Raw genomic sequence first — 20,468 nt, 5'->3', positions numbered from 1 at the left:
ATTATGTTTCAGCCCCCCCCCCCACACAGTTTGTTTCTTCATTGGCCGTTTAGTGGCAGGGGTCAAAGGGGTATCTGGCGACGCCCCCGTGAAGCTCCACGTCAGTGTCGGACCAGGCGATGACGTCTCCTCTCAGGTAGCTGCCGCAGGACGCCAGGCTGTAGATGTCACTGGCGCTCAGGACGTTCGACCACAGGTGGAGGTCGGCCATCTCACCCACGTATGACTGAGTGGCGTCGAAACGACCTCCCAGTGTGTCCTGTGGGACAGAGGAACGGGAAGAGTCAGACCTTATTTTTAAAACCTTTATGTGACAGTTTGACCATTTGCATCGATATTATAAAAAAAGTCAGGGAAGTCAGTATATTCACTACATACTATTTTATGTATTTAAAAACTGAACTTTCTCACCGGCACATATCATTTTTGACTGTAAAGGTTTCTCTGCATCTTCAAAATATATAACTTCCTCTGTCTGTAGTGTAAACAGTCTATTTCACCTGTTCCTGTCCGAGGATGAAGACCCCTCCAGGTCTGATGGGGCGCCAGGGAGAGAGATTGATCCCGGACCCTCTCTGCACCCCGTCCTGGTAGGCCTCCCACTGTCCGTCCCGGGTCGACCAGGTCACACACACATGGTGCCACTCCCCGTCACTCACAGACAGGGGCAACGTCACCGCCTGTGTACGAGACAGAGAGGTGAGACTCATTCAAACTGTCCTAGTGTGACATCTCTTTTGACTGTGTTCACTGTAGCTCAGAGTTCTAGTCCATCGTTCCCTCCCCTCACCTTGTCGTCGATCAGCAGCTCTAAGGGGTTGTCCCCCCACTCAATCAGCACCAGTTCGTTGGCCTGTCCCGGGGCAGAGTAAGAGAAGGGCGTCCCCAGGCTGCCTCCAGCGCCTGCCTTCATCCAGAGACACAGAGTCAGAGCGAAGATCTCCTGCAGCAGAGTCTTCTTCAGCCGCCCGTACATGTAATTAGTTCTCATGGGGAAGCTGATCTGGAAGGCATCAGGACTCAGGGATTGTGTGTTGCTGGAACCTGGTTTCAAGGAAACATAACGTCATTCCTGGAAGGAGCCGTCTCAACTCAAGTTTAAGTATCTTCTCTAGTCTGGAGCTTTCCATCGTGTCACATGATCTTCCTCGGCCAATTTAGTTTTCACAGTTGTCGTGAAATTGCACCACAGATTGTTCCAAAAAGTACTTTGACATTTAGTATCTGGTGTTGACCTTTTCAGTTGTGACATTTGTTTGTCAGTTACAAACTATTTTCTATAACATTTAATAAGATAACGATTGAAATAAACAGATGAAAATGAGCTGGAGTGATGTAACTAATATAATAAATCTTTATACTGGTAACATGAATACTAAACCTCATTAACAGGACCTTGATGTGACTCATTTGTTGTTTTTTTCACTGTGTGTTTAAGTTGTGTACCTGTGAAGTGCAGCTGGTTGAGCACTGACTCCAGTTTACTGGAGTGGAAACCAGTTCGAGCGCCTGGAGCTCTGTATCCTGTGTGTGGAAGGTAACCGTGACTGTCTGCTTCATTACTGTCATGGTCATCATCATCATCTTCATCATCATCCTCATGGTGGCGGTCGACATCATGGTCGTCATGATGACCATCTGCATCGTGGTGGTCATCATTGTGGCTGTCCTCGTGATGGTCGGCGTGGTTCCCGCTGTCGTCGTGGTCATCGTGGTGTGCGTCGTTGTGGTCGTCGCTGTGGTCACGTGTGTGTCCGTCCTCGTGGTGGTCACCGTCCTCGTGGTGCTCGGGGGTGTTGAGGGCGGCGGTGCGATGCTGCAGCTGCTCCTCCAGAGTGCTGATCTTCCTCTGCAGCAGCTCCTTCAGGGAGCTGGAGTAGGCGATGGACGTGTTCCTCTTCTGCAGAGGGAGATCAGAGGGGAACAGAGGTGAAGTCTCGAGTATTTCCTGTCACCTAAGCTCCTGTGATTCCTACTTGCAACAGACAGTTTAACAGCCAGTAGACTGAGAGGACCTCTGAGCTGCTTTGGCCGAGAGTCAAACTGGCATCAGGGAATCGAACGTGCTGGTTTGTCACCTCTGAAAACGCTTGTGTGTGTTTTGCACGTCTTTCCTGTGATTTACAGCCGCTAATCACCGTGTTTCTGTCAAAGCAGCAGTCAGGTTTACTTAGTCATCCCTATAACATTCATTGTATCTTCCTTTGTCTGCCTCTGTTTCTCCTTCTCTCAGGTAATCCAGGCTTTGTTCAGCTACATGCCCTGATTACTAGTCTGTCAAGGGAGATCACCATAATTACTGCTGATCTTAGACCCGTGCCACACCACCGACACACACACGCACACGCTACAGCCCCTGACATCTATCTGCGATCACCACTCAAAGACGGGGGAGACAGAGCAGAACACCTAGATTCACCAGGAGAGTCAACCCCTCCCAGTAACTTGAGAGAAATCCCAGCTGGAAAACCTTCAGATTTCATCCACAACTTAAATCAATCATCTTCATCTGTGACTTCCACCTCTGAGCCTGTAGCTGCTCTTAGCCCCCCCGCCTCCCAGCCCCAACCCCCCCACTGAGGGACTTCAAAGTGTCCCTCTTGCCATTGTAGAGAGTGGCTTTATGAGCTTAAGCAATTCATTGTTCCTATGTCTTAAGGATTAGTAGACACACTACTTTGGGATTTGTTTAATCGACACACAATCCGCTGACGACAGCGTTAGTGTGTCCAAACAAGAAACAGCTTTCTTGCATCACAAGCCCCTTTCTCCAGCCTAATATATTTTTACTACAAGCTGTGTTTTTTATATACACATGCCTTCCTTTTCTGTAGTTCTGTTGATATTATTAGCAAATTACAAAGTTGAAAAAGTTTTGCTTCTCACCTGTAAGTTGTCCAGCCTCTCCTTCAGCGCCTGCAGCATCCTCTCCATCTGCTCTGGGGACGATGAGATGTCCCCCGGTGCCACATGTTTATCCTTCCCCTGGTTGTGGCCGCTGTGACCTCCCTCAGATCCTGGGCCCCCTGCAGAGGGGTGGTGGGGCGAGTCTGGTATGAGGTTGCTGTTCCCATGGTGACCCTGCTGGTTGCCATGGTGCCCGTGGTCAGTGTGATGGCCGACCGCTCCTGCGTGGTGGGAGTCGTGAGGCGCCCCCCCGCGGCCGAAGCCCTCGCACAGGGCGAGCTTGGCCGTCAGCTCCCTAATGGTCTCCCTCTGGTCCAGGATGGTCTCTTTCTGCCGCACAAGGCTCTCCCTCAGGTGGAGGATCGTGGCTTTGGACTCGTCGCTCGCCCCCCACCATCCAGCCGGAGGCGCATTTTGATAACCTGGTCCGCTGGGCCCTGTCGGACCTGAGCTTGGAGCCGCCGTGGGGAAGCAGGCAGGGTCTGCGTCCACGGGAAGAGGGGTGCAAACGAAGCGGGGTTGGCCTCTGTAGTCATAGTCGGAGCCTGCAGTGGCAGACGCTCGACAAAGGAGGAGTGAAAGTAGAGAAAACACAATGGGAACAAGGTAGAGGTGAAGAGACTGAGAGTTCCTCATCATCTCCATCCACAGTTCAGCCACAAACACTATGGAGCTCGGCTTGATTTCAAAACGTGCGATGCCAGTTGCAGTAAAGACTGTTTTGACTTCTGTGTTGCTGTGAAGGCGACATCAGGGAGCAAGATAAGAAAGTTCTCCAAGTTTCCACTCATCTGTGAAGAATGGATCCAACTGTTTTATCTATCTTAATTTATTTTAACTCTGAGTTTCCTGTTTTTCTCTCCGTCACTGAAGAAACCAATAAACCTGGAAGACAAAACATGAGATCTTACATAAAGGTTATTCACAAGGGTGTGTGTGGGGGGGGGGGATTTAAGAGTTTGCACCTGAACCTTAAAGAAGCCAAAAGGCTGCACTTTGTGGTGGTTTTAATTATTTTCAAATATCCTTCTTTTCTTTTTGCTGTAGTTATAGTGTCAGTTTCCTTAAACACATCACACTGTGTGTAGGTAACAAATATAAAGGTCTTCAGTTCTCCGCAGGACGTATCGGTGGTTGAACGCCTCAGCGTGACATCCCGCTCACTCCGTCTGACCTGCAACTTATACAGTGTGGACCTGTGCCAAAAACAAGCAGAGGCTGCCCAGACTGGGATTAGTCTGAATCAGAGGCCGGGCATCCTGACCAGACCAGAGTCAAGGCTTCTGCAGGTCTGACGGCTTCAGTAAAGGTTCATAGAGGGACCCACCATATTATTTAGTTGACTGATGATTTGATTCAGACAATGGTAAAAGTTTGATACAGTGACTGTTCACTGATGTATTTCCAGACATTAATGTATAAGTGAGCTTTATGATCCAGGGATCACACAGGGTGACTGACCTCTCTGTCACTGTGACCTGTCCTTCATTATACATGGTCGGCATTTTCAAATGGCACGCACGTGATCCGGCCTCTAAACCTCAGTGACCACCTGCTGCTTACAGCGAGTGGCCTCTACGTTGTGTATGTATGTTTGTGTGTGCGCGTGTGTGTGTGTGTTGGTGTGTAGATAGTTCATACATACTCAGGACTTACTGAACTTTATAAATAATAAAACACAGTGAAAATGCTTATACTTACACTCAATTTGCCTTCACAGAGATAAACACAAACACCAATATAAAAACTGATCTGATTATTTAACATTATAAAGAGCATCAGAAACCTATTTTATTGATTTGAGAAGCGTCTCTGTCAAAGTGAATGAAGGTGAAACAGCCTCTGTGCCAAACCCGTCTTGTCTCTGCAGCTCTTGTTGTTCTGTGCGGGGCTTAGGGAGGAGAGACAGATGGTCGATGCACAGAACCGTGTCACACCCAATCTCCACTATTTAGCCCTGAGTTTATTACCACCTACAGGTCCCTCAATTAATCTAATTGAAAAACAGTTGTTGTTCTTCCTCAGCCAGAGATAAGAGAGCGTCCTCGGCCCTGCACATTGCTGTGAATGTGTGTTAAGTAATCCATGGTGAACACCAGGGTCGTGCCCCCTCCCTGCACCATATGGTCGAGGTGGATATATAAGTAGTGCCATTAGTTCCAAATTTAAATCTGCCTGCAGCAGTCAGACCTGTGATTAAAACACGGTTCCCTCTGATAAAATGAGGCACTTTCCATTTGTAAACAAGGAGATTCTTACTGGACAGGGAAAAGAAGACGTTAAAACTACAATCATCCCAGTGCATCATGGGATTTATGTCGGCATCATCAGCTCTGCAGGAAGTTCAACAACCATGAGTTGAGACTCTTTGACCAAACAGAAAAGTCTTTAATCCAAAAGCCACTGCTGGTCTTGTATCAAATGACCTTGACCTACATAACATTCAAATGGGTGATGCCACAGCAACAGACTTGTTGAAGAACTGTCTATAGAGATTTATTTTAACACTGCTATATCATATTTTAGTAATATATGAATAAAATTGCATTTTTGGTCACATGTTAAAGAACAATAAAATATTACACAAAATTGTATGTATTTATGTATGTATTATCAGAAATATAAAAAATAAAAAAAATAAAAATGCTGTTTGTTAGTTATCTGTCTGTAACATCAGAATCCAGATTGAAAAGAGACAATGACACTGGTACTTCGTGTTTACTTAACAGAAGGGAACTGAAATATGTGTAATTAGTTTATTTTTCATTCACTGGTCTTACTGAGATATAACAAATCATAACATTTATTTTATATGTCAATGTACTTAAATCATTTCAACCTGTTATCTTTGGTTGTTGTTTATAAAATTGCTATTTCAGCTTTTAAAAAACAACAGGAAACAGAAAGGAAGGTGCAACGCAATTCACTCAGATGTGACCGAGATCCCTCAACTGCAAAGTAACATGCAGCCGAGAATACATGTGAGAAAATGAAGAAATGCTTTCATCAGCAATAACACACCTAACACATGGTTCTGGTCTTTTCTCTGCAAACTGACACCTGTTGAACTGATCTGAACACAAAGTCGACATCTATAAATACATTTTATTCTCTCAACTAGATAACTTTGCATTTTATTTGGCTCTAATTTATACAGCACAGGAACACTGGCTCCTAACTGTCTTCCTTGACATATCTCATCGCAGTCACTGAAGTAATTTAAAGAAAAGTTAAATATAATATAAGACAACATTCATCACACTGTTTCCGTTGCATTAATATGAAAAGCATCCTCACCTTAGAGTCTGAGTGCAGGTTGTGTGTTAGTCCACCACACACACTGATCTGATTGAGAGATTTACTCAACTCCTCCTCTCCCTCCCTCTTTTACTCTACCTCTCCTCTCCTCCGCTCGCTTCTCTCCCTCCTCCTCTCCTTCCTCTTTGTTGTGCTGCTTTTCAGGGAAGACCACACCTCTTTTCCTGTCTTCACATTAACCTCTTTGCATCTTACTCACCACTCGTCCATCTTTACTTGTTCCTGGATATTTTGTTCTGATCTTAATTGAATTAAACAACAATTCTTCTGACAAACCCAGCAAACACTTACATTCCCCCCCCCCCCCCCCCCCCCCTCTTCCTCGTCTTTACTCCATCAAACTGGACACGAGCATTGGCCTCGGCTCCTCCGTTAAGACGTCACATGGCTCACCTAGATCTCAGCACGGGAGTAATTGCCCTGGTTAATTCCTCGTCTGACTGACGGCCAGTGAGGCGTTGGCGGGACAGCAGATGGCTGCTTTTAGGTCAAGATAAATCACACAGCACACAATAAATGGAGGCTACTCAATGATTACAGGACAGACGCTTATTCTTACATTCGCATTAGACACACTGGCATATGTCGGCCACTGTCCCCCCTCAGGCCTCTGGGGGTCTGATTCAAAACCTGACTTCTAGGCTGATGGTAGCAAAGATACAAACACTTAACAGAAAAAGTATCCTAATGTTTAAGCTGAAAATTAAATGTGTAATCGACCCACTGAACAGTCCGAGCAGTGGGATGGAAATAAAGTTAAAGCAGACTGAGTACAGGAGGTGTGTTCATTTGGAGGATTACTGAGGTGATCATCAGAGGTGAGGTGTTAAAGTTCCTGCACTGACTCTGGGACTGCAGCTTCCTCCCAATGTCTCATTACTGCCTAGTTAACAGAGCTGAGGTTTCCAAAAATGTGATAGAAGTTTGGTGCACTAGTTTTAGTGAAAAGTGTATATCAGCTTCCACACAGGTTAGTGCAGCTCAAAGTGCTTCACAGCTGAGTCATGAGCCAAGAATAAGATGAAACAAATAAAAATACTGACAATTAAATACCAAAAACTAGATTTGAAAATCTATAATAACAATACAAGTAAAATAAATAGAAGATACAAAATCTAATGTAATGAAATAAAAACAGTAATAGTATGAATGGACAGATACAATTGAATTAAACATAAACGTTGTTGGTCTTGTTGTCGTTGCCTCCTTCGCTTCTTGAAGATCATTGAGGTGGTCGACCTTCAGATAAACCATGACACATCACAGGTCTGCTCTGTCAGCAAGTTCACTGTCTGGTGACATGACTGAAGAACGGTGTGTGTATTCTATCATCTTGGTTGATTCACAGGTCGGTGTGAGCTGAGTTCTCCTGTCCGTCAGTCTCCTGTCTGTCAGTCTCTTGTCTGCTTGTGAGAGACGACGAGCTGCAGTGAATCTGCTCTGTCAAGACTGTAGAGTAACACCTGCCTAGAGGGAGCTGTGCTGAATGTCTCATTTATCGGCTTTATTGAAAACTGGCAGATCATCATTAAGGATAATTACCTTTGTTGTTTATTAAATGTATATGTTTGTGTTTGCCTGCACGTGTTGGTTTTCAACACACACATTTACTGTTGCAGCAGAGTGACACTGCACCTGTTGCAGCCATAGACTGTTTATACAGGGTTGCACCACACTGGCTGTTCTGTCTCCTGCAGGGGAGGAGTCACGGGAAGTCGTGTCACGCTGTCGCCACCCTGTGGGAAAAACCTGTTACTGCAACACAAGGCAGCATCACCTGAACCCCCAGCAGGTGATGTGAGGTCAGTAGAAAATATTAGTATTTAATGAGACGTTTAATCCGAGTTCAGCTCTGAGGACAGAGAATCAAACTAGCTTCTACACTGAGTCCTGTTTACATGATGGGAAATAAACTAATCCTTTTGTGAGAGTAATCCGTCCCATTTAAAAGTTAATTAAAAAGTTTCAATCCTTTGAATTAAATATATTGTTCATATAATGTTACTTTAATAGTTTAAATTGACAATACCAGGTTTTGACATGTATTTTTGTGACTTCATTTTTAGTTTTAGAATCATTTCAACATCTGTAGTAGGAGAAAAATAATAACATCTGACCTGTTATAGTAGAAAAAGAGTAGGTGACACTATATTTGTGATAAAATGAAAATCGGTCACCAATTACTTCAATTGTATTAGATTTGGCTGAAATGCTTTTGCCCTTGAAACTTGAAACAAAAGTGTTTTGTGGACTCAACACTTCAGCCTCCCCCCTCCATCGGCACAGTGGTGAGTAGTCTCAGTTTTGTGAACTCTCCCTTTAAACTCTCATCTGAATGTCTATGTCCACCTTTAAAGTCGGTTGCAGTTGATGAAGAGGGCTGTGTGGATGCAGGGCCTCATTTCCTCCTCCTCCTCCTCCTCCTCCTCCTCCTCCTCCTCTGTGAGAATGGGGAGCAGGAATGCGTGATGGCTCCGGTGGATGTAGGCCAGTGATAGGTCTGCTCTGTCTTTGGGCCGGAAAAGTTCAAGTCATTATTCTCCTCTCGCTGCTGCTGCTGCTATTCAGACCAGCTCCCGTCAGCTCATTGTTATTCTGCCCGAGTGAGAGAGTGAGAGTGAGAGAGAGGGAGAGAGGGAGGGAGGCAGAGAGAGGTGCACTCAGACTGGGAGGCTGTGGTTTGGATCGTCAGTGAGGGAGCTGTCGGTATTTGTCCCTTTTTTTCTTCCTGGCCGGTTTTTCTGAAGGCATGTTGATAATCGGCTCAGTAATGAGGAGAGGTACTGAGCGGCTCCCACATATCTGACCTCGATTCCTGCATGGAGTAGAGAGAGAGAGAGAGAGAGAGAGAGGGAGTGAGAGAGAGAGAGCGAGCGCGAGAGAGAGAGAGAGAGAGAGAGAGAGAGAGAGAGAGAGAGAGAGGGGTGGAGGGCAGCTGAGATTTAGTGCCTGCTGGATGAAACAACCCCCCACCAACCCACCGAGAGGGAAAGTAGTCTAATAGGAAGAAAAGAGAGGGGAGGGGGGGTGTTCTCCTTCCTGTCTTCATTAAACTCTCAAAGACCCGCAGGAAGTCTTTATGGTTCCCGACAATGAGATCAGGAAAGGTATGTAACTTTCTTTACTTTTCATTTATTTAAACATCAGTTAGCTGAGTTATTTGTTTCTGCGTGTGGGAAGCGGAGAGATCAACAGGTAGCTGCATGAGCGGACTAATGGCAGAGCGAGGATAACCGCTCCACTGCATCGAGCCGTCTGACTTCCACTGGCTTTGATTCACATCCCGTCGTTATTAGGGGGTTTTGCACGTGTTGAAGTGAGTTTAAAAGACGCAGGGGTCGATCCTGAGAGAAATGAGAGGAGAAGCCAACACGTAGCAGCATTTCAAGTATAATAGTTTATTTCTAAAGCGTCTTTCAAAACCAGAGTTACAAGGTGAAAATGTGCAAAGCTAGCAAATCAGAGAAGATCTAGATCATTCACAGCTATGCAATGAATATATTTAAATATATTATAGTGAGATCTTTTCCCCTTGATTATATTTTAATACAAATTTTAATTTAACTATTGCACTGCTGAGCTCACCGGTTTCTTTCTGTCCAACACCTTTCATTGGGTTAACTGCTTATGACAAACAAAACTTGAAACTTGAAGACGAAACAGATGAAAGTTAAACAGATAAAATAATAAAAGAACAACATTGAAACAATAACAGCTCAGAAATAGTGCAGGAAACTTACTAGAAAGCACAAAGCATCTGTTACTCTAATTGGTAATGATGGTTTTGATTGTCTGAAATTATTGAGCATATTGTTTTGTCAAACCCAAAAGCTTCCAGTTTACCATCACTACTGCAAACCCACAAAATTAGTCTTGTTACTATGTTTAAAAAAAAAACCTGCACATATATACATTTTATTTATCTATGTGCATTTTGCTTGAAAGTTCCCATCAATGCCAAATCAATCTATTGTTCTGCTGATCAACTAATGCATTAACAGATTAATTGTGCCGGCTCCCTACGTGCACGATCCTTTAAACACTAAAGAAGATTTTTATAATTTGAGTGTGTCTCCTCCATGCTGTGTTTACATCCACTGAGAGCACATGAATGCACCTTCTGTATCAGCTCCCCAACCACCTGCAGACTGTTCCTGCTGCATCCTGAAACAAACAGCACTTTATTTCCTGCAAGTGAACCACACTCAGCTCAGATATAAACACATAAATGTGTGTTTACCAGCGTCAATATCTCCCTTCATCATCATTTTAAAGCATGTGCACGGTTATTAAAGCCTTCGAAATAAGTTTTAATAAACAGTTTGCACAGTGGCAACACTTCTCTGTGTTATGCTGCAGACTCACACAGGCACAATTACAGACCAGGGTGGCCTTGATGAGCAAGAGTCTGGAACTGTTTTCTCTGTGTCATATACCATTAGTTGATCTAGGTCAACGTTTTCTCTGTAATCTCGCTGTGACAATAAAAGAGGTCTGCACAGGGAAAACCGAGTTGCACAGCTGAGTCTTTTGCCATCAAACCCAGACTGGAAATCTTTTGACCCCGGAGCATTCCTCCTCCCATCTTGATCGTCCCCATGCTGAGGAAACATCCTTGTCATGTGTTTGTTCAGGGCTCTGACACCTGTGACTTGGACCCGGGGACCCCATTGTTCTTATCTGAAACGATACAAGTCGCCTGGCACACGAATCTAGGAGAAATATTTGGGTTGTCACAATGTTGTGGAGCGATAATGTAGAAGCCGGCAGCTGAGGTGATGGGATTCATGAGAAAATAAAACCACTCCCCTCACACAGAACTGAAGATCGGGCGACATTCTCATGGCTTGTTGTGATGGTTCAGTGGCTTTAAGCATCTGATTCAAATCCCACACTCTCGATCCTTCACAGAAAGAAAACATTTCAATGGACAATAAAGTTCTATTCTTTTCTTCTCTATCCTCGTTTATTTTAGGAGATTTGTGTTGACTCTAAAGCGTAGGACCCTGAACGACAACGACGACAACAGGAGGAAGAGACGATACTAACACACAAAGTGTCAGGACGAGCGTGAGAGAAGAAAAATGTCTCGGACTGAAGAGGTGAACAAGATGACGGAAAATGTCTACAAGGTAAATCCCTTCAGTTAAATGTTAAGAAATGTAAAAACACCTTTTTAGACTTGCGTGTCCGGATCTGTCCATCATTAAACCTGTGTGTGTCTCGGCCAACAGGGGATTTTGGACCAGTTCAACCCCAGTCTGAAGAACTTTGTGACGATGGGGAAGCACTATGAAAAGGCCCTGACAGGTTAGATGAACACAGCTCAATCCATATCCTGCAGGACTCTGTTTGCTGTCATGGCTGCATTTCAGAATCACGTGTAGGAAGGTTTAAATCACTGATGATTCTTCTTTTTGTTTCCCCTTGAAATTCGCTCTCTTCCTCAGGAGTAACGTTGGCTGCCAAGGGCTACTTTGACGCCCTGGTGAAACTGGGTGAACTCGCGAGCGACAGCCAAGGCTCCAAAGAGCTGGGTGAGTGGGAGGGGGGGTCGGCTGGTGGAGAGAGGACCGAGCTGAGGAGAAACTGAAATAAATGAATCGGTTATAGACCTGATAAAGTTCCCTGTGTGACAGCCGGTGAGAAGCTGCATGTGTCGCTGAGCAGGGAGATGAAGACGAGAGGGAAACGAGGAAATATATAGAGAGAGGGAGAGAGAACAGAGGGGAAGAGGAGAGAGTGGGGTCATTGTTGGGAGATTAACAACACCACATGATCTCATTGTAATGCTGAAAACAGCGGGGGAGGCAGGCAAGAGTGTCGGAGGGCGAGATGCCAGCCACCACATACTACAGTGCTGTGTGACCGAGGGAGGCCACTCTCCAAACCAGAAACTGTGTCAAAGCAGTTTTATGACATTTTCCCTGTTTGTGTGTTTGCTGCTCGTGTGTCGATGTCGATCAACGGTGATTGTGAGCGTGCAGCATTTGGCTCCGACTTTCCACAAACACACACACACGTTGTTAGATGCACTTTAACACATTGAGTTGCTTTTCATTCCCAATACTGTGATTCTGACGCCTTCATTGCTGCTCCTCACAGGGGACACGCTGTTTCAGATGGCCGAGGTGCACAGACAGATCCAGGTGCAGCTGGAGGACGTGGTAAGACCGTCTGCATCCGTGTATCTAAACAATGACCCGCTTGATTTCAGGTTAAACATTGAAATTGTGATTTAAACGCTTAGAAGGCATCATGACGCTTGTTTAAAAGGGCATACTGGGCGGCCATGTTGTCCTCTGGTCTGACACAACGTCCCAGGACTCTCATCACCTTCCAAACAAACGTTTCGGCACCAACACAGTTCATTCACGATGCTGCTCTGTGTCTCTTTTCATCAACAGTTGAAACTGTTTCACTCTGAGCTGCTTTCCCAGTTGGAGCATAAACTGGAGCTGGACATCAAGTACCTCACAGTAGGTTGAGAGGAAATATCACACACTCATATTACACATTTTCTTGAAACAGACTTTTAAGGGATTGTGAGAAAAGCAGGATTCTTGCCAAATTAAAAATGGTTGATTTAATATCACTGGATGGCAAACTTGTTATTTTTATCGTGCCAAGCTCATTTTCAGCAATGTAACTTACCTAAGTGTAAAAGAATAATTGTTTAAATTCAATGTGATTATTGATAAAAAATGTAATAAAACAATGAATAAAAGTGGACTGAAAATGGTTTTTGAAAATATACACCTAAATCTTAACATTAGCAGTTGTTTTCATTCATTCTGTGCATGAGTAAATCCCAGTGAATCTTCTGACTGACTGCACGTTTCCATCAGGCAACTTTGAAGAAGTACCAGAGTGAGCGCAGGTCGAAGTCGGAGTCCATCGAGCGCTGCCAGTCTCAGCTCAAGAAGCTCCGCAGGAAGAGCCAGGCCAGCCGGCACCCCAACAAGTACGGAGACCGAGAGATGCAGGTGAGTGAAGCCCCGGGAGCTTAACTCATACACAATACATAAGTAGTAAGTAACACACTGACCTCTTTCATTCGACAAATCCTTCAAACACATGGAACCTAAACATCTCGGTCAGCATTACAGCAGATTTAAAGTTGTGTGAGAAGTAGGTCGCTGTGAATAAGATTAAAGAACAATCTGGTTCAGCTGATTATTCCGAAAACAAGCAACTTAGAGCGAAACGTTTTACTGGAGGAAACATGAATGATACAAGAGGGCGAGAGGATTGGGACGATTAGATTGGAAATTGAGAAATCAAAGCCGTGTGTAAGAAAAGGTCACCGGGATAGGGTTAGATGATTTGGATTTGGTTATCATTGTGCACCAGGCAGGATATGATGTAATTCCTCTCTCCCTACAATGTGTATTAAAGGTCACCGTGTGTACTGTACTCTAGGAACATGAGAGTGTGTGTGATTGTGCTGGTTCTGACTCTATCTTCAGTTTGTGGAGTTAATGAGTCGTCGCCAAGGCGAGCTGGACACGATGGTGGCGGCAGGTTACAAGTCAGCGCTCACCGAGGAGCGGAGGCGATACTGTTTCCTGGTGGACCGACAGTGTTGTGTCACCAAGCTGCTCATCAACTACCACTCCAAGGTGACATGTTCATCTTCACTTAGTGAAATCCAGATTGTCTTGAGTGGTTTGTATCAGAGTTTAAAGTAGATTGGCAGACATACCTCTACGAAGGCCCATCAGTCGCCCAATGAAACTACATTTAAATCGGCTGGATGAGGATTTTTATTTCACACACTCATAAATTGTGACTGACTGCGCCTCTTAATCTGCACTCAAATTTGATTGGTTCTTACCAGACCAAGGCCCCACCCCTACATGGTGGAAATCACTTTTGTTGTTTTTGTGTAATCCCACTTTTAACAATTCTTTTAACATAAACTTCTTTGTGGAGGTAAAAGGTATAAGTCTGGCGATATTATATATTTAACATAACATAGTCCTTGAAAAGACCAAACCCAAGAGTAAATCTTTAATTGTACAATGATTTGAGCTTCTAATTTGTATTCCTCTGTTTCATAGATCTCCCAAAACTTCTAAAACACATCCATGAGCTGTAACTGTAGTGTACTTTCAGTCAATCCCATACAGTTCATTAATTAATCTGCAATCCTCTCTAAAAATAACTGCGCCCAGCTGCTGGATGAACACATTTCTTCTTGGTTTTACAGTGGGATTGAATTCAACTAGAGAAGTGAGATGTTAAACAACCTCACTCTTTAACTGGGTTTTTCTCTTTTATCCAAATTAAATCAACGCAGGTGAGAGAGCTTCTTTCTCAGAAACTGTCGTCCTGGCAGCAGTCGTGTTTGCAGCCGACCAAACTCCCGGAACGGGCTCTGAACCTGCTGCGTCACACCGCGCCCCAAAGCCCAGGGGCTGCTGGGATAGCCGAGGTCCTCCGCCACGCCAAGCTGGGCTCTGCTCCGCCAGAACAGGTGAGTTCGGGTCATATTCTTAATACTCTGGACTTTCAACATGGTGGGTTAGGATTTTTCATAATTTTTGCGGTTCTTCGGCAAAAGTCACAGTTTTACAAGTCAAAGATAAATCTCAGGATTTGGCAATAAAGACTAAATTTAGACTATGGAAGTTTTGGGTGTCTAATCTGTAAAACCTTACGTGATGTATGACATCATAGTCTGTAAATCCAGGTGATGACAGAGGACATTGATGTGAAAATATAAGAAACATTGAGACGTTATTAGGGCATTGATTAACGATTGTTTTAACCTTAATGTTTTATGGTTAACCTTCGCCCCTTCTTTGTTTTTCAGCGGCTTTCTGTTCAGGAGGTCCCTCCTCTGTTGAATGGAGACTCAAGTCGCTCACAGCAGCAGCAGCGCTCGCTCCCCTCCTCCTCCCAGAGTGACACGTTTCCTCCTCAGGGCTCCCCCCAGACCTTTCGCTCTGCACCATCCCCAGGAGGAGCTGCTGGAGGTTCATCTCGTGGAGCTTCACCTCAGCGCACCAGTGCATCGGTCAGCCCCCTCCCCGACAGCAGCACGAGCAGCAGCGCCAGCCCGGCCACATCTACTCCCACCACGTCCAGTGGCTCTGCCCAGCAGGGCTCCCTCCTCCTCTCCACCAACACGTTCAACCTCTCCCCGAGCCTCATCCCCTCCACGGTGATGTCCCTCAGCCAGATCTCACCAGCTGGCAGCTCATTGCATGGCATGACCCTCCCCATCCCCCACAGCGCCCCACACAGCCCTCCGCTGCCTCACAGTGCTCCTCTCTCCAGGGCCATGACTCCTGTGCAGCTGCTGCACCAACAGGTGGGACCAGCAGGGAGCAACACCTCATCACCATCACATAATCCCTGGCTGCTGAAGGCTGGAGACATGTGTGCCACAGCAACACTTCCACTGCCGAGAAGACCTGTCAGTGAAATGAGGCTGGGCGGCTTTCAGGGTAACACGTGACACAGTATGCCCATCTAGTTTGTGTGTGTGTGTGTGTGTGTGCGTGTGTGTGTGTGTGTGTGTGTGTTTGTCTGTGTCTGTGTCTGTGTCTGTATCACGAACAATCTCCTCATTTTCTTCTTCTGTCTCTATCCAGGCTCCAGTCTCCCCAGGATGCTGCCGTTATCTGGACCCACACGTGTGGAAGCCATGTTTGCCCACGGTCCTGGAGCATCAGAGGCTGGTGGAGGAGGGGGCGGGGCTTGCTTACTGCACTTCCTGCCTGGTGATGACATCACCCTGCTCATCTCTGAGCCCAGAGATGGATGGCACTACGGTCAAAATGAACGGACTGGACGGTACGTTTTTACAAATCCCACAGTGATGTTGATTAACAGCTGAAAACCACAAAACATCTGCTGTATAACCTGAAGGGGCCTTTTATTCTTAGCATCATAGTAATCCACAAAATCTGAATGTCTCTAGCTGGAATCTGTAAACCCAATTCAGACCTGGTATTAACATCCACCCTGAGTGATCTGATCACAGGCTCAGGTGTGAACTCACCCAAATGCATCCTGAGATGCGATCACGTCTGAGGCCCGATAGAAGTTGGTCTGAGGCCACCTTCTATTCATTGTGTGAACGCAAATGCATCCTGGGCCACATATGAAGGACCGCCTACTGAGCTGCTACAGCTCATTATGAATCAAATTAAAATAATTAGATGTCAACTAAGACCTCTGTGAACTCAGACTGGGTAAAACAACTTAATTTTGTCTTCGCAAATACAATTGGCGTACATGTTTATTGTCATATAGAGCAGGAAGTGAGATCCGATCACAGATCTCACATATGAACCGTCCACTTGCGATTGGACGTGTCAGGACAGATGTTGTGTGTGTCTTGGTGCTTGAAGCTTTACCTTTATAACGCTGCAGTGTAACATCTGATAAAACTTTCCTTCACAGGAAAGGCTGGTTCCCTTTCTCCTACACTCAGCCACACCACATCAAGCTTGATCACCTGGAGAGGTGAGTGAACGAAGAGCAAACCCCAAACATCTGAGATTTTCCTTCAGTCTTTCACAACTTAATACATCAGCAATAGGTTGAAAAGTTGGGAATTATTTTCTTTTTCCTGTTGAAACTAATAGGAAAATTTCCATTTTCCATCCATATTCCAAATAAATCAAACACTGTCATGTCGGACGCACAGAAAGTCCAGGGAGCTCATGCTCTGCAGAGCGATACTGTTTTGCCGTAGAGTCTTTCCGTGTCTCTTTCAAACACCAACAGCTTTGTTGATGAAATCACACAGAACCAACATGTCTCAGCTCATCATGTTTCCTCTCCCTCATGTATTCTTTCCTCTCTGTCTGTGACCTTCCCTGTAGCTCCCTGTTCTTATCTAAAGCTAACAGCACCAGCACCGGTCAGCTCGACAAGCTGGTGTCCGCAGGTCTCCCAGCCCTCACCCCCGAGTCAGAGGAGGAGCGCGCCCTTCCTCCCCAGAGGGTCAGCACCTTCCGCCCGCGCCCCTACAGCATGGCCGACAGCACCAAGGTCAGAAGCATGAAATCTTTGGTAGGAGGTCAGAGGTCAGAGGGAATGTGCCTGATCCTCACTGTTGATTGTAATGACCGAAAGGAAAAGCGTCAAAATTGTTGCAATTATATTTCTGTTCGATAATATGAGCTGGGCTGTCTGTTTGATTTTCGTAACGCTTGGTTCAGGATCAGGCTTGGTTGATTTTCTTAGTTTAGTTTAAAGGTTCAGTGTGTAGAATTTAGTGACATCTAGTGGTGAAGTTGCATGTTGTATGGCTAAATATCCCCCCCCCCCCACACACCCTCTAGTAAAGTCATCACTAGGGTTATTTTATATTCAATTTCTGCCAATAAATCCCTTTCACCTATATCGTACACACTGAACCTTTGACAGTTAATTTTGGGCTGCACTCTACATGGTGAGTAATAATAGGAATCTGATCATAATTATTGTTTCCTCTGCGTTTCAGATCACCTCAGAATTGGCCTCTTCATCAGCCCACCCAAGGTAATGCTTTTATTTGTAAATGACCTTGTAGGAGAAAGTAAGGGGAAATCCTGCATCATGACCTGGAGGTCATTGTCATTTACTAGGAAAGTTATTGACAATGCTTTTGTGTTGCATCTGAGAATTTCACCACCCAGTGTTTTGGAGTAAATCTCGAGGGAGATCTTGTCATCTGTATCGTATACAGATTAAGTGTCCCCCCACATACTGTACATAGAGTCATGGAGATGCCCCACAGTGATATAAGAAACATCAGCATGACAAAGTGTGGATAGTCCTTTATACATATTTTGGTGTTTTTTTTTAAGTTTACCCAGGAGCTGTGACAGGTAATTAGGCGAGTGAGGGGATGACACACACAAAGGTTCCAGCTAGTTTCAGACCAAGGACAGAACAACGACATAATCATTGTGTCTTTAGAGTAACAAGCCATCAGTGTGTCCATGAAGTCTCTTATAGTTTTTTAGTGTTTCTGTCTTTTTCATGATAAACTTAATTTTGTTCTCATGATTTCTGTCTTTCAGGGCCAATCCCTTCGCCCACATACGACTTAGAAAAACAGTCACCAACGATCGCTCAGCTCCCATCATCGAGTGAGTTTTGGATTCCCACAGCAGCGATCCAGTTTGGTGAGGCTGACGACAGAGAACCAGCTCAGTCCTGCAAGCAGCTCATTGGTTCATGTTGACTCTTAGTATTTTACTTTACTGGGTGATCTTTCATTGTCATTTAATCAAATACAGAAATTATAAGAGGTTCGTGTGTAAAGGCTGAGCTTTTATTAAAATGTTGGTTGTCCACTCACTGTTAAAGTATTTAATAGGAGAAAAATATAAATGAGACCACTGTGATATCTGAAAGTTCTTTTAAAATTAAAATTAGATACAAAATGTGGGCATTAAAACTAAATCTAGACTAGTTTTGATCAGACAGAAGTTGGCTGTATTTAGCTTGTATCTGAATCTAACTAACACGATAAGCTTCGTTTCAGCCTGTGAAGCCTCTTCTGTCTTTTACTGTTCTACAAGGAAATTGTATTTAACGTTAAATGTTGTTTTTGTGCCATATATTCAACAGTTTTCTTCGTTCAGCTGATCTAGGGACTGGCTCCTAATAGCAGGTTAACTTTCACCTGGACTGTAATGATGTGTTACGGGACGAGGACAGGCTCCTGCTCTATTACAATATTATATATTTTTAGAGAAGATGCCAGATTGTTAAATTCTCTTCAACATTTCTTTTTTAAACTATTATTCTTTGGCTGAGAGAGACTATTAAAATGAAAAATGGCACAGTTAGTTATTTTTCGTGTCATATTTACTTTAAAATGATTGAAAAGGGGAATGCTGTTTGAGTGTAAAACTCCCTGTGTTAATGACATTTAACACGACACATTGTGCTGCTGTAAAGTTACATATTAGTATTTTATGAATGTAGATTTTTGGATTAATTTACCTCTTTGCCTGAACTCAAAATACAAAATAAGAAATACTCTACCTTAAATGTAATGATTTATATTACTAAGCTAATCATTTCACAGTGTAAACACTGAATTAATTACTGACAAATTTACTTATTTAACACAATACAACATAAAAAATAAAGAAAGAGAAAAGCCTCACAGACTCAAACTGTGACTGCTGATAGTTGAACAATTGGATGGTGTTATTATTGAAAGAAGATTTTTTCTTTAAGAAAGTAGTTGTGGATGGTCCAAAGTTAAGTATGAGAAATTTGCCTGCCTAGTCTTTGGATTTAATGTCTTCTCGGTTCCTTTTCAGTCCCAAATCTAAAGCTATTCAAATCGTAACAAGTGGATCTTAGTCATATGTTTACCGACTATCAGACTGAGCAGAATCTTTAAGAGAGATGTGAAGGCCAAGACGAGACGATAGAACTTTTATTTGAGGAAACGAAACTATGAAAGTGATGAAGAAGGAAAAGGGGAAGTTGACCAATGTCAGAGCAAGTGTTCATGGTAAACTAGAGAAATCCAAAACATCCTGTAGCTCCGTAGTCGCATCTTGCAAAGGGGGGATCTTTTGTGTCAATGAAAACTGAAACGCTTGTTTATGTTCTGTTAACTGCTTTGAGTTGATGTGATATTTTAGCACCTTTAAGATTCAGAAGATTCACCCAAGAGGTGTTTGTAGAAAATCATTTCTAACATCAGATGTATTTGCTTTGAGTAGAATGGCATCGTTAATAAAGATGACGGATAGAGCTAATGCTTATTCCTGCTTGTAAATAGAGCTTAAAACATGTGATTGTATGACTTTTATTTGATTTCTTTTTGTCACGATATTTCACTTTGGTGGAACATTTTGAGTTTGTAGAAGCTGCAGAAGAATGTGTAGATGTCTCATCAGCAGATCATTGCGGTGCAAAATGCACATGAGGCTGCTTCTTTGCAGGAAAACTGTCTATAACAACAGGAATTTATCCAAAGTTCAAAACTCTTCTACCAAAGTGAAATATTGTTTTGACAAAGCACAAGACCGTGGGTCTGTAAAAACAAAATGCAACGTAAACAGGCCGTTTTCTGAATCGTATCAACGTGAAATCATGATGACTACAGCAGATATTTTTATTTTAATGGTGGATATTACTGAGACATTCTTTACCTGGTATACTGAATATTGACAGGTTGTGAAATAAAAGCTCTATGAAAGAAAACGTTGGTCATTACTGTGGAACTCTAACACCTTATATCCTAATGTGTGTTAACAGCACATAGATGA

General features: G+C 44.0%; 2 protein-coding genes across 2 annotated transcripts; one reads left to right on the top strand and one right to left on the bottom strand.

Annotated features, from left to right (window-relative positions):
• Positions 1-49: 49 nt before the first annotated feature.
• si:dkey-283b15.2 (neuronal pentraxin-1) lies at positions 50-3,720 on the bottom strand. The gene is made up of 5 exons (XM_053432108.1): positions 2,887-3,720; positions 1,447-1,900; positions 791-1,044; positions 501-680; positions 50-259 (listed from the first exon to the last, which is right to left on the bottom strand). Exons 1-5 carry the CDS (start codon positions 3,550-3,552, stop codon positions 50-52), a joined length of 1,764 nt encoding a protein of 587 aa, XP_053288083.1. The 5' UTR covers positions 3,553-3,720.
• Positions 3,721-9,146: 5,426 nt separating this feature from the next.
• zgc:158689 (uncharacterized protein LOC791177 homolog) lies at positions 9,147-18,324 on the top strand. The gene is made up of 15 exons (XM_053432104.1): positions 9,147-9,332; positions 11,201-11,357; positions 11,460-11,535; positions 11,676-11,762; positions 12,331-12,392; positions 12,633-12,704; positions 13,074-13,211; positions 13,695-13,847; positions 14,528-14,704; positions 15,044-15,680; positions 15,828-16,029; positions 16,642-16,704; positions 17,067-17,235; positions 17,690-17,727; positions 18,252-18,324. The coding sequence occupies exons 2-15, from the start codon at positions 11,310-11,312 to the stop codon at positions 18,322-18,324; spliced, it is 1,995 nt and encodes a 664-aa protein (XP_053288079.1). The 5' UTR covers positions 9,147-9,332; positions 11,201-11,309.
• Positions 18,325-20,468: the final 2,144 nt, after the last annotated feature.

Source organism: Pleuronectes platessa, chromosome 10, assembly GCF_947347685.1.
Source record: "Pleuronectes platessa chromosome 10, fPlePla1.1, whole genome shotgun sequence".
Lineage (NCBI taxonomy): Eukaryota > Metazoa > Chordata > Actinopteri > Pleuronectiformes > Pleuronectidae > Pleuronectes > Pleuronectes platessa.
The sequence above is the reverse complement of the archived record's forward strand: the minus strand, read 5'-3'. Positions and strand labels throughout refer to the sequence as shown.